General features: G+C 30.7%; 1 protein-coding gene across 2 annotated transcripts in view; it reads left to right on the top strand.

Moving 5' to 3' along the window:
• The window catches only part of LOC136979092 (ankyrin repeat domain-containing protein 16-like), a 33,960-nt gene that overhangs the window by 3,789 nt on the left and 14,749 nt on the right, over nucleotides 1–15,422 (top strand). For both annotated transcript variants that reach the window (XM_067275003.1, XM_067275005.1), the window contains exons 2-5: nucleotides 7,217–7,466; nucleotides 12,203–12,349; nucleotides 13,559–13,681; nucleotides 14,108–14,205. In XM_067275003.1, the coding sequence (XP_067131104.1) occupies nucleotides 7,276–7,466; nucleotides 12,203–12,349; nucleotides 13,559–13,681; nucleotides 14,108–14,205 (559 nt within the window). In that variant the 5' untranslated portion in view covers nucleotides 7,217–7,275. The remainder of the gene's footprint in view (nucleotides 1–7,216; nucleotides 7,467–12,202; nucleotides 12,350–13,558; nucleotides 13,682–14,107; nucleotides 14,206–15,422) is intronic.

Below are 15,422 nucleotides of genomic sequence, written 5' to 3'. Positions count from 1 at the left end.
AACGTTAAACAAATGTTTAAAATCATCTTCATTAAATTAGGTTGGCTTTTAAATAGTTTATATAAAAACTATTTTTATAAATTACAAGATTCTTATAATAGCAAAAATATGATAATCATTTTATATATAAATGTCTACTAGGACATATTGTATTAGTAGGACTTATTGTACTGGTGTTTGGGTTCTGCAAATTGAGGAAACTTATTCAGAAAAAATAATCTTTATTGTTCACCTGTTTTGTAAACTTTTGCTGATACAGGTAAGCATAATGTTGGTAATCTTATCGCTTCTATTTTTCATCATCTTAAATACCATATTTCTATTTTTAATTTTTCTAATTCTTCTATTTTTCCTGCTCTCTGCATCTTCTAGTCCACCAGAATTTCGACTACAGATTATTAAATTGTTAGGTATTAATTCATATTCCTTTGTGTTCTTATTATACAATTTATTATATAAATGTCTACAGCTGGAAAAATAGCAGAAGAAATAGAAAAATTAAAAATAGAAATATGGTATTTAAGATGCAAAATAGAAGCCATAAGATTACCAACATTATGCTTACCTGTATCAGCAAAAGTTTACAAAACAGGTGAACAATAAAGATTATTTTTTTCTGAATAAGTTTCCTCAATTCGCAGAACCCGAACACCAGTACAATAAGTCCTACTAATACAATATGTCCTAGTAGACATTTATAGAATAAATCATTTTATATATGTTTGAAGCAATATTAACTAAAAAATTTTAAAATTTAAATATTGAATGTCAAATAGTGGAGATCCAACATTTATTTGTCATTTATTTGACAAATAAATATTGGACAAATAAAGTTATTTGAATTTATAAATGACAAATAAATACACTTTTGCAAAAATATTGGTGCATCTTAAAGCCAATATGCAGTAGTAATCAAAATTCTGCATATAGAATGGTAGTGAAAAAATAAAAAAAATGTGTACAATGTCATTGAAGAACAATTCCCTCACAAATGTTGGAAATTGGCAAACCTAATCTGGCATTAATGCAAACTGGCCAATGGATGTATCTTCACAACTTACGTGCAACATTTGTGATAAACTATTTTTCAATGATGTATCCTTGTGTTGTGATATTGTAATGAATTTTTTTATTTTTTTGCTATTTTGTGCAAAATTTGATTACTATTGCATGTTGGCTTTAAAATGCATTGATTTTTTTTCTTCACCAGAATTAGAGTTTCAATATGATTTATACTTGCAGAATCAAAAATTTTATATTTTAATAAAACCGAAAAAATTATTTTAATAAATTTATAAGAAGTAAATATAGCAAATAGGTGTTAAAAAATATGATTTAATCCTGCTTTTACAGTTGAGTGGCATACACTGCACCCATTGGTGGTGTGCTGGTATGAAGAGCCATTTCATATAAGTCATCTCTATAGTCTGTTCACTATAACTTTGTGTATGCTTCTACAAGAAATAGTTTGCAACAACAGTACTCTTTCTTAACAATTGCCTCTGGGACTAAATTTATAATAATTAACAGATGTTCATATTTTTATTAGGATATTGCTGTTGCTTCTGCATACAATGCATACATAGTAATGCATAGAAATACATTTTGTAGCATACAGTGATGAGGAGATCACTTTTGTTCTTCATTTCATACACAAAGTTACAATGAACAGACTATAGTATTAGTGACAGCACAGTATTATGTTTGGAAAGTTAATTTAGTGCAAAGTGTGTCATTTGACAATTAATTTTCATAACCAAATTTTTTTTTTACAAACATGCTATAAGAAGTCACGTCTTCCATGCTATTTTCAGCAAAAACAGTTTAATAAAACTTAAAACCAAATGTACATTTTTGGCTACATTGTGGCCTGCTTCAGGTTTTATCATTCAGAAATTGAACATTTAAATAGAATACAAATTTGGAACATTGGTACTGTCAATGTTCTTATGACATCATAAGATAATGTGACAATGTTCCATTAAATTTTGTTGTAAATTGAATAAAAGTGGAAGTAATAAAACAAATTTATAAATCAAATATACGGTTATGAAGCATATTTTAATCAATTTCTTGTATGTTTACATGTTTTTGAGTCATATAATAGAAAGGAATTGATCAAACAGGCTGTCATTGTGCAGGCATGACAATGCACTTTGTGAAATAGCTCTGTCCAAATTGAAATCTTTTAAAAGTTAGAACATTCACTAAAATAAGATGGAAATAAGTATTCTATTAAGAGTATTATATACAGTGAGATATTCAAAAAGTAATATGTAAAAATTAAAAACTGATTTAAAAGGAAAAATCTGAATTTTAAATAAATTTATTTCTCAAATTTTGAAAATAATTTCAAAAATTTTTGTTCCTTTCTCAAGTGAATTTTCTAAAGTTAAGAAAGAACAGATGAATAGCATTTAAGAAAATGTTTAAGAGATTTTATTCAATACAAATGTAATTCAAATATCTAATGACTGTGACATTGAATTAATTGGCCCCCACAGGCTATACAGGCCACCATACACTGAGGCATACTATCAATGAGGTGATTAATGGTTGCCTGAGGTATCCCTTGCCAAGCTGCGTCCACTGTGGTGTGTATGTCATCTACAGCAGTGGGACACCAACCTTTCTGACCTCATGGTGAGAAACTCACAATTTTGAATCCCACAGACCACTATCATGAGTTTTTTTAAATGATAATGAATCTATCAGTGGCGTGCCGTAATTGGAAGCGATGGAAGTGCCGATTCCACCTTCCAATGACCTTCCCTTGTATTTTATAAAATATAAATTTTCATATTTTAACGTACTTTAAATTAATTAAAATTAATATTTTATTATAACCGCATTATGTATCTTTTACAAATTTCTATACTACATGTGAAAAAAACGATAAGATTGCTATTGTATATTCGAATAATTCAGTGGCGGAAGGAATGTCGAAATCGGGTCAGTTTCCAATCAGCCAGATTATATAGGCATTGGCACATGCGGTTTACAGAGCACCAACCTCACCCGGTTTAGCTGGTAGAAGCAACACACGCATAAAGCATCTAATTTTATATCCCAGACCGGTTGTGGGCTGTTAGCCACCTGCCTGCTAGATATTCGGCCGCCCTCGCCCGATTATGTGAATCACAAGTAGACTAGATCAATGGCGGGCAACTCCCAGCCCGCGGGCCAGCTACAACTCGCGAAAAGTTTCTATCCGGCCCGCAAGATCTTTAATAGATTATTAAATTGGAAAGATAACTAATTAATAGTTATTTTTCCAATTCTTTGTAATTTTCGAAAACGATAAGAGAAATAAATGTAGTAATTAACTTATTTATTTCATATTTGCAGACTAAAAAAATTACGAGTCACAAGAAGGCGTCAATTAATTACTACGGTCCGCGGAAAAAACGTAAAATTTATTATGGCCCATGTTATAAAAAAAGTTGCCCACCCTAGACTAGATTTATAACTTAACCCAACCGATAGGAATTTACTGGTATGTTTTTATGATAGTTCTGTATAGTTGACAGGAGTTTTAAAAAAATCCATTAAAATATTTGATATATTTATTCTGCGTTTATTCTGCTCTCTCATCTTATATTACTTACGGATTTCAATGTTAAACCGGTGATATTGCAATTTAGTATGTCCCATCTGTAAGGGGATGCAGAAAAAACGTGTACAATTCCAGTACAGTGTTAAAAATTAACTGTTACTTTGGCAGCATCATTTACAACCAAATTTAATGAATGAGATGTACAATGGTACAAAAAAAGCTTTAGAATTTATTTTCTTTAAATTTACGATTTATGTATTGTTGTCGTAAAAATTTCTTTCCACTTCTTTCCCAAGACTACAGATATTCAAGTCCAAAGTAACCGGTTTCAACTTATTTCTACTTAAGTAGTAGTTAAATAATTAAGCAATTAGGGGATTAGAAACATATATAAAACCCTGATGAAAGAGCCGAAATTTTACTTAAACAGAAGCTTAACCGAACCAATCTCTTGCCGAGTACAGTGGGGACTGATCTCTTCATAATATTAGATGTAATAAAGACAGAAATTTTTCCAGTTCAATGAGAGTGACCGAAAAGTTGTAAATTTTGGAAATTTCCATGACCACTTGGTCCTAAAACGAATTAGTTAGAAAACGAATGACTGACAATCAGTTTAACATATTTAGATTTTTACAGCTATGGTGAGAAACGTATAAATCTACAACAACCCTGTCGCGTCCTTTGACATATACTAGTGATGCAACAAAAGAGGCATTTGACATTGACCGGTATCGGCACCCTCAGGATTTGGCACACACACACCTACCTGGACCGTCTCTGATTCCATTCATTAGCCACTCGTAGGGAGCTATTTCACTAACTTGTAAGTGGATTGTTTTAAGATTTAAAAAGTAAAGAATATTTTGTTATTTTTATGTACGTTTCTTCACAAAGTTATATTTAATTATAAGTTTCTTTAAAAGTATATTCATACAATTGAAGAATTTTTTGTACTAGGCATGTATATTCATCACACATTTTGTTTTACTAAGTAAGTTTTTGTTTATAATTTTAATTTTAGCCCTTATATCGTGGCTAGTGATTAAAAAATTTATTTAAAAAAAGTTTTGGCTCAAGACCGTATAATGAAAAAGAAAACATTATTAAAAGAGAAAGACCAATGCCTAAATTAAATATAAATACGTCGACAAAAAAATTTCGACATTTTGACAATAAAATTTATGACGAATGACGATTCTTTCATAAAATTGAAGCAATTTGGAAATCAAAATAGAATAGAATTTAACATTGGTAGACAATATAAAATAAATATTGAAAATTATAACAAGATAATTACGATTAATAGATATATCTAAATTAATAGATGTTATATGTTTTTTCTCAAAGTAAGAATTGGCATTTAGAGGGCGTAGGGAATTTATTGAATCTAATAACAGAGGTAATTATATTGAACTTTCTTATTTATTAAGTACGTCAGATAATCTATTAAAAATACATTTAAAGAAGTATACGGTTTTTACTGGCTTATCGAACAAACGAATACGAACGGGCCCTGACGCGCAATTAATTGATTGCCCCTGTAAGTCGGCTTCTTACAGAAACACAGCTTCCCTATCATCAAATGTCACGGCACGCCACTGGAATCTATAGACTAATGATCACAAAAGTTCCATTTTACTTTATTAATATGAAATTCACTTGTTTAATTATAACAAATAAGTGTGAAGTTTGTTGCTGCTTGTTTGAAATAAGCTTACGGATTCTTGGCTCTTTTCCACAAACGACAACAAATGTACATTATTGATAACAGTCATTTAGTGTTTGGTTTTAGATTTGAATAAAAAACCCCCAACAAGTGAGAAAAAGCAACCAAGCATTTTGCATTTATTTTGTAATACTTTGCATAACCTTGAATTGGTCAATGTCCAAATTTCTCCACGGACCACCAAAATGTTCTTGCAGACCATCAGTGGTCCATGGACTACTGGTTGGTTACTGCTGATCTACAGTATGTGGCAGTGGTCCCCAGTGTACCTCATGTCTGACAAGGTCCCACAGGTGTTTGATGGGAGAGAAATCTGGCAAGACTGCCAGCCAGGGAAGGATGTGAATTCCATTTGGGCTGGTGAGAGTTCACCTCACGACATGAAGTCAGGTATTGTCTCGCTGGAACACCTTGTCAGGTGTGGCCTGCACCAGTGGCCAAACCACAGGTCCCACAATTCATGTGATGTACTAGCACCAGAAATGTCCACTGATCGAACATGATGCCTCCCCAAACCATGACGGACAGTGTGGTACTTGGTAAAAAGGGCTGGCACGTAAGTGTTTCCTGGGATACTGCCACAGTTGTCATTCCTCCACAGGCAGAAGCAGGATTCATCTGTAAACAATACCCAATGCCATTTAGTGGTCCAGTTGTGATGACTATGATGCATGCAGCCCAACTTCATGCAACCTGTTGTGAATGGTTTGGGTGGACACAAATGCACCTGTTGATGGCGACAGGTAGTTTTGGATGTCATGTCACGGCAAACATGTCCCAACAGACCATTCAGCAAATCTGCCAGTCTATGCACTCTGTTGTGTGCCACTGCAATCCATTCCCTCTTCAGCATGTTCACAGATGTTTCTGCATTCATGTCACACATCACTGGATGGTACTCAAGTTGAGCCCAACACACATGACAATTGAACGCATCAACAAACTGAGGTCATGCAGCACCAGGATCTGATCTCATTCCCCAGCTATTAACTGGTGGTATTCAGCTCATTGTCATCTGCAAGATATTTTCTGTGCTTCTTTGAAAGTTTGGCTGCCACAAACCATTACTGATAGCATGTACAGCCTAAGCTGGCTGCTGATTTTTGTAGCCTGACATGACTCAAACTTAATCACTTGCACATCTCTCATCTCTACTGGTCCTGTAGCTACATGTATTCCTTCATGGTGTTGCAATTTCACTTTTGAAGAGAATAAATTATTATAGCTGTGGTTTGATTGCATCATCAGATAATGCCACCAGAGTGCCTTAAACTTACTACGCAGGATCCTATAAGTATTCAGTATCCTTATACCTTGTACCACACAGTCAGATACTGATGAAGTTTGAGAAAGGCTGCAGGTTGAGTTGAGGGAAGCAGGATGGTCATTTGGCTGAAGTATCCACCATCTGGCCATGTTCTGGATGATGCAGGCAGACCACCAGAAAGATAATTATCTAATTGTGAGACAGGTATGAATTAGCAGTCAGCCAGGGCCATAGGGAGCAATCCATAGACCCTAGGGGTTGAGGCTTCAAGAATTCCACTATACCTTCTTCTGACATGAAGCTTTTGATTTAGCATGGTTTTTTTTCTCTCTATACACATGAAATTACATAGATTGATTTTTTAAGCTTCATAATTAAAATTTACAGGTAATACAAATTATATTCAGGCCCCTATACAGGCCTGAATATAGCTTTTGTCTTTCTCCTTTTGTTGACCCTAGTTCTGAATGGGTGCAAAAGTATATTTCTTAAGAACATTAATATGAAATTAATAAACATTAATAAAATATTAAAAACTCTTTATTCTAACATATGATATTCTTTAAATACATAGTTGTAGAACTTAATTGCCAAATCTTGTATGATTTTTATTAATTATTAACTTAAAATACTTAAATTATTAAAGTCAATATTTTTTTAACAGATTAATGAAATGAATCTTGTAAAGTTTATTATTAAATTGTGAAAAGAAAAAAAACGATTATGACAGAATTTAGCAACTATGAATTACAATTATTACAAGCTGTTCAAAGAAATGATGTTCCAAAATTTAAACTGATGGTAAATGAATATTCTAAAAACTGTTCTATTACATGGAAGAATATTTATTATAAGAAGTCTGGTGATACAATATTACATATTGCAAGTAGATCTGGTTTTCTGGATATTTTGAGGTAAATTTAATGTATACATATAAATATTCTATATTTTATTTTGTAATTTTATATTAACATAATGTTTAAAAAATCTGAAAAAATACTTTTTTATTTAATGTGAAAAGGTACAAGTTAAATAATAAAATGTGTAATGATAGTTCTTTTTGTTGAAAAATTTTAAAAATTAAAACATGATTACAATTAACATATTATAATGAATTAAAAGTAAGAATTAAATAAGAAATACAATAAACAAGAATTAAAAACAAAAATTGAGAATGTTCAAATGTAAGTAAAATAATAAGTAATTAAAATTATCATAAATCTTTTTCTGCACTTTATTATAATTTACAACTTGTAAATTTTAGATTAGATTGTTTTCAAATTGTTCATTTTGAAAAATAACTATGAAATGCTTAACCAGAAACATTGATAAACTATCTCTGACATAATTTCTACATATACAAAGAAACAATACATTAGAAAGTCATATTCTGTAATATTATTTTATATCTGTGGCAATCTTATGAGTACTTCAGGGCTCCAGCATCCACAAAGGCATTGGCTTAATTGTTGCAATTATGATTACAATGAGTCCTGATATAGCTAAACAGTTTGTATTGTATTGTTCTCGCCTGCTTTATTAGTGTGCATTTGCTTTAAAGCAAATTTCCCAAATAAGAAAAGCTTTGCATTCTGTTTCATGTTATATATTTATTGGGCTGCAATTTGAAAAAGTTGTAAACTTATAAATTTCCACGGTCATTTGTCTGCTCATCTATCTTTCTTTAATCTCAAGAACAGAGTTAGATAGATGAAAGATGAGGCTCCACCCCAATTAACTATATACAAACTTCCACTGCAAACCAGAAATCGTGTTATTTCAATTCAAAAATTTTCCCCTTAAAGGAGTTAGATAGATGACTAGCATGACTCTATTGCTAACAGAAAAAGTATGATGAACAGGGGCAAGCCACTACTAATTTGAGATGAAGAGCATATATTTTAAATTAAATAAATTAAAAATATGATTAAATTTTCAGCTTAGTATTGTGACAATGTCACAATACATAATTGCTGGTTTGTTTATTTATGTTTTGATAATTGTATATTTGAGGATTGATTAGGATTAGCCATTTTGTCAAAACTTCCAAAGGTTATTGATGCAAATTCCTATCTGTAAAAACAGAATTTTTGTCTTGTGTTGTCTTATCTAATTTTAGAGAACTAACCTCTGAAATTGTTTAAATCAAACAAAAGTTTAATTTTACTAAAGGCTTTGAATGATGAACACTAAATCTTAGAATAATTATTATTTTTTTTGCAATTGTCACGTTCAGTTGATATAGGTTTCAAGTGCTATGCCAGACTAAAGTCAAGGCATAACTACCCAAACAAGTGTTACATTAAGCTTCTGTGTTGGTAGTGTAAGGCCGCCGACTTCCAGGGGAAAACAGTTAATCACGCGTCAGGAAAACCTAGGGTCGAAAACGTATGTGGGTGGTGGCGATAGGAGACAAAGATGACAAGTGTCTTACACAAAACCGTTTATTCTAACTACTAAGTTAACTTACATATTATTGGTACAAATTGCGATCTAGATCGACTCTTGTGGTGATAGAGATCTCCGGTTGTCGGTAGTCGGATGCGGTCCGTCTTCCGAAGACGCGTGCCCGGGGCTGAGATGACGAACTGTCTATTGCACTGGACGGGTGGCCTGGACGGGGGTCACCAGCTGGCGGACGTAGGTTCTGGCGTCAATGAGGTAACACTGGTACAGAGGAGAACTGCCGCACTTCTTCCAAGAACAACGGAAGGAGGGTCCACCTTTGACCTTGCGACTCGGGAGTTTTATAGGAGTTTCCCCCCTGAATTTCACCCTTTTGATTGGTTCTATTCTTCCTCTCCCTTACCCCGATTGGTCATTTCTTTTGTTTCTATGCGACCGGAGACCGATCTGGGTCGGGAGAGTTCCGAGAGGTGTTGACGGAGCCTTTGAAGTTCGTGCTCGTATATTCCGCCGTTATGGCCCTCTCTTTGACGTTTTTGACCTCACGCGGTCCGCCAGATGCTTCGGTGGCCATTTACCCCCCTCTGTTTCCCGTTTCCGACACTCGTACACGAGCACCTGGACAAAGCTCCCTCTCTCTCGGTTGACATCCCCTCGGTCGTTCATTATCGTGTCGCGTTTGTTTTAGGATAAGTTTGGGAGAGTTTCTCTCGTGTCTGGTTTACATCACCAACATGTGTTCCTGACACGATTTGACTCTCAAAACTTCCCGACTTCGGAACTTTATAATTATTCACCATTTTTACGCGTTTTTGCGATCCCCACAGTAGGGGATACCAGGGCTAGTTGTCACAAAGGGCATGTTGTCACAGTGCAATATCACCTATATAATCAAAACTAAATGGTCACATCATCTAGGAGTAGGTTCGTTTACCGCTCACCTACATCATTACAAAATTCGAATAATATCCGTTGCGTTGTTTTCTGTAAATTAGCATTTAAAAGATTTACAGCAAGTTGTGTAAATTTTGATGCATCATGACTTGTGCTGTTTGAAAACTTGCAATTAGAAAAAGGTGAGTAACAACTGTATTTCCTATTAGATGGGTCCATAATGTATATGTACATTATGAGCAATCGAATTTTCTATTTTGAAATTAGAATCTATGAACCGATTTGTTACGGAAGTTCATTTGGGGAAAATTGTCACTAAGACTGACTCATCAGAAGAGAAAGAAAAGACTTTGTTTGGTTTGTGGCGAGAGTTTGATCTCACAAGTTATGTACAGTACAGATGTAAATCCATATTATGTTTGTCACAACTGTGACTCTGAAGACAATATGTAAAGATTCGAGTTACTTGTCTTTCGCAGAATAAATAATAGTAAATTAGTAATCTATTTTCTTTATAGAATTGGCACAAGTAAATATCATGTTATGCATAATTTAATATAAGCGAAATAAACTCATGAAATGTGAGAACTTAGACTATATATACCCTGTGACAATATACCCCTTACTCTGTGACAACATACCCATAGATGGGGTATGTTGTGACAGGGTAACACAGTTTCTAAAATAATTAATAATTATGACAAAAAATTATTGAATGTTCATATATTTATTATAAACCAAGTCAAAAGATATGTAGGTGTATACATTTTCACTTAAACCTAAATAAATTGATATTATAGACCCTGAAACTAGAAATGACTAAAAACTGTGACAACTAGCCTCAGTCTCCCCTATATTTGTCAACATCTAGAAACTTCCTAACAATGTGATGTGTGTTCAATATTATTATTATTATTTACTTCTCCAAAATGTGTCTAAAACTGATGCTAGGTAGCATTAGAATTTTTTAAATGTGCTTTAATTTTGTATAAAATGTTATTTGCAAATAACTTTTGGATAATGATGGGCACTAACTACATAGTATAAAAAGCAATATAATTTAAATACTCATTAAGTATGTAGTTAGTTTGTTTTTATAAATTAGTTGAAACTACTGACTTACTATATATTTAAACTACTTAAAACTAGATAAACAAACATTAGAATGGATTAAAATAATAGTTTTGTTTTCATTTCATTTTTATTATTTAACACTTATATATTTTTTTACATGATGTATCAAGAATACAGTCTCAAACTTTTCATCAGACATTCTGCATTATCTTGGTGTTGAAATTTGTTTGAACGAGGAAAACAGACATTCCATTGCAGCACTACTGCCAAGGATAGAGCTGTATTCTAAAAACTCTTTACATGCTGGTAATTATATAACACTCCAACTATTATAACATTATATAACACTCAAATTTTCAAAACTTGCAGACATAAATTCCCACTGGTGTCTGTCTGTTGTTTGTCCTTCCTTAATCTCAAGAACAGTTAGATGGATAAAAGTCGAGACTAGATATAGAAAACTTAGGCCCAATTAACTATATACCTATGAACTTCTGGTTTGGACTGGAAGTCACATTATTTCAATTCAAAAGCTTTTTCCTGAATGAAGTTAGATAGATGACAGGCGTGGCTTTATTGTTAACAGGAAAAGTATGAGATACAGGAGCAAGACACTACTAAAATTTAGAGCATTGTGACAAAAATGGCAGCCTGGCATAGTGACAATGTCACAATAAATAATTGCTCATTGTTTTTTTTAAATTCCCAATTTTACATGAAATTCCTGCTAACTATTTTAATGTTAGAAGTAGAATAATAATTCAATGCAAGTAAAAAACAAAATAAAAAATATATACTTAAATAACAAGCCATATATTTTCTTAGATGTGTGTGACAGTGTAGTGAAATGTGATTGTTGTGTTTTTTTGAATTTGACTTTTATCAACTGACAATATGAAAATTTCAAACACTACAGTTGCTGAAACTAAGCATGTAGGTAACTTGTAGTTTAATTACTAAATTGGGACAATAACTATAATTAGTAGTTAATTATGTAGCATAATTACATTAGTAGTTAACTACTGCCCATCTCTACTTTTGGAAATGCGTTAGTTAAAAAATATTCAAAAAATGTTTGTATTAATTAAGTTTAAATTTTTATAATTATAAATTTTGTTTTAAAGTTTTAAACTAATGAAAGAATTTATTTGTTTTAAGAAATAAAAAAAATCTACAGTTTAAAGGACTAAGAAATAAAGAAATCTTATTTCACATTTGAAATTAAAGTTAATATTGTAGGTAGTACATTTATAAACACAAAATATTTTAATTTCAGATATCTTAAGGATGATGCAGATTTTGAACAGTCAAATTTTGATGGAAAGCGTCCTATCCATGAAGCAGCTCAGTATGGACAGTTAAAATGTTTACAGTTTTTGTTGGAAATTAGAGTCAAAATAGATTGTTTGAAACGAGCAGATTGGTAAGTTATTTTTGTTAAATATTTTGGAATTTTACTATAAAAGTTAAACAGTAATCTGTTATTTCTTTTTACGTAGTTTAATTAAAATTCTCTAACTTTCTTTCTAATAATGAAGTTATAAAATTTAAAGGAACTTTATTATATAAAAAAATTAATGTAGTCAGTCAAATAAAAATCATGTTAAGTACATGACATTTAAACATAAAGAAAGTTTAACATAGATTATACAAATTAGAAATAATAAATACAGTATAATCATGAAAGCCAGAATTCCACAAAACTCTATAAACTTTCCAGTTATAGCCAGTTAGTTAAACTTTCCAGGCATGATGAAACAAGAAAGTGCTCATTGTTTCAAAAGTGAATGTACATTTTTACCAATTTTTAGTCTAGATATAGTATTTGCTATATTCATTAAAATAACTTCAAAATAAAAGAAAAATGATGCAAAAACATTAATTTATACATTATATATTCAAATGAAAAAAGTAAACTCTTCTAAGTGAAACCTTTTTGTGCTTACCAAAAATAAAGATTTTTAGATGTCACCTTAGGTGCTTGCTCAAATTTGATACTTTGTAACAGTGGTGTAATTAGTTTTCCATTAACCGAGTACAAGATTTTATTTTTGGCAGATTGTTTCTCCTTTTTTGGAAGAAAAAATAAAAAAAAAACAAATACAACTGAAATGGTTGGTTATTTTTAACTTTAACAAATAACATTATGGAATTGGCCCCATGGAGGCAAAATTTAAAATTTGAAAATATAAATATAATAATAACAACTTTTTGATACTCCATTTTAGGGCCTTCCTTTGTTCTAGGCCCTGTGTTTGTGCATCTGTTGTACCTACCTAATTAAAACTCTGCTCTGAAGTTCTTTTTACATTTATCTTAGTCCTAATTAACAGTGAATTATTCAACATTTTCTGAAATATATTTTTTTAATGTGTCAATGCATTAGGAAAGAAGAGCAATCTTCTCACTGTTTTAAAACCAAAGAGAACTTGCATTAGAAACACAAATATTCAAAATATGGCATAAATGCATACAGAATCAGAAAACATATTTCCTGAAGTTTCTGCTGAAATTGAACACAAAATCGAATAGAACAAGTTTATTGTTTTTACACACTGTTTATTGTTTATTTATTTAATCTACTAATATTTATGCAGTACATTAAAGCAAATTTTATTGTATATAATTTTAGGACACCTCTAATGTTAGCCTGTACTAAAGATAATTTAAAAATTATTCAATGTCTTATTGAAGCTGGAGCTGATCCAAAACTTCGAAATAAAGATGGATGGAATTCTTTTCATATTGCTTGTAGGTAAGATATTTAATCATTTTATATATACTATTACAGAAAACTATAGTTTGTGTATAAATTGAATCAAATTATATTATTAAAACTCTTCAATTTTTGTTTCAAATTTTATTGAGATTTTACAGATTGTTTTGTCAGTCCTATATTTTTCTCAATATTATTTATACAGCTTTTTTTTTCTTTGTTAATAATTGACATTACACAATGATTCAGTTTCAATAACTTTACATATTATATAATTTTAATATTTAAACTATGAATTAAATTAACAACATTTTTAACAGTATTTGATATTTCATTACTTTTAAACTTATAAATAACAAAATATAAAATGAAATAATATACCAGTATTAATAGTTATAATACTGTAATAATAATGATAATTCATTTAATTAATGTTAATGAGATGAAATTCTTTTAATAATTTAGAGAAGGACACTTGGATATCGTTACTTATCTGCTAAAGTTAGAACCATTACTTTGTAACAACATAAGTAATAATGGAAGAACACCTTTACATACTGCTGGTTTGTAATACAATACTTTATTTATTAAATTGTTAAATTTTATTCATGTGGTTTTTTTAAATGTTTTTGTTAAATATTAGATTATTAAAATCAATGTATCAATTTAATAAAGTTTAATGATACTTTTAAAATTTGTAAATGAACATAGAGAAAACATAAAAGGTATGTTTATATTATTAAAATCTCATATTTTATGCTTTATTTATAGTATTAGGAAATGAAGAATAAAAAAACATTAAGAACCATAGAAAAATTAAAAGTTAGAAACAGAAATATTTGAGCAGAAAAAAATTGTTTCTAGTGTGACTGAAAGCTAATTTTTCAAAAGTTTATAAAGTTACTGTATTATTGATATAAAATATTTAATAAAGCTATGGAAGGGAAAGAAAAACAATGATAATTTTGTTTTAAACTTTAAACCAGTGCTTTTTATGTGGTAGACTAGCAATTCCATATTTTTATCATATTACTGTATGGTAAAAATATAACACTGGTCTCTCAAATTTGGTTACTATTTGCTTATCAGGATGTCATCCTTATAATATTTTGGTATGTATACTTTGCAGTGGTATGACATAATTATCAAATAATAATCACATAGATAATCTTTGCTTTATTCCAGTAGTACATTACAAATGACAAATGCTTTCAAACAGGTTGACTGCCCTGCTTCAGGTCAGTTATACATGTGTTCCATTTAGAATGCTTATTTTATAGCTTTCTACATTCAAATTCAATTCAAAATTTGAACTATTTTTGAAATTTATGCAATTTAAAATTTATCAAATTAAACTTTACAACTAGCATATTCTGCATAATTTTATAATATATTAATTCCCATCATTCAATTGAATTATTATAATAAACTTTTTCTTTGAGTTATCATAAAAACTTTCTAAGTGCTTGATAATGAATCTCATCCCTTATATTAATGCACTCCTTTTTGAAGGCTGTTTTAAATATTTGTAATGTCTCCAAAAAATTTAGTTTCTTCTTTATTAGAACACTTCTTAAACAATACTGTTTACTTTAATTTAGCTTTAATTCCTGGTTCTGATGCATGCATAGAAAGAATTGTTGTTTGTTTTTCTTTCTCAATAGCATATCTGTGTTCTTTAATCCTGCTGTTAAGAGATCTGTTTGTGGCTCCTATGTATATTAAATCTTTTCCGAATCTGTCATCTGTTAATTGGTATGCTACAAATTCCTGAAGCCCT

Source organism: Centruroides vittatus, unplaced genomic scaffold (genome assembly GCF_030686945.1).
Source record: "Centruroides vittatus isolate TY-2023 unplaced genomic scaffold, ASM3068694v2 contig_577, whole genome shotgun sequence".
Taxonomy (NCBI): Eukaryota; Metazoa; Arthropoda; class Arachnida; order Scorpiones; family Buthidae; genus Centruroides; species Centruroides vittatus.
The sequence above is the reverse complement of the archived record's forward strand: the minus strand, read 5'-3'. Positions and strand labels throughout refer to the sequence as shown.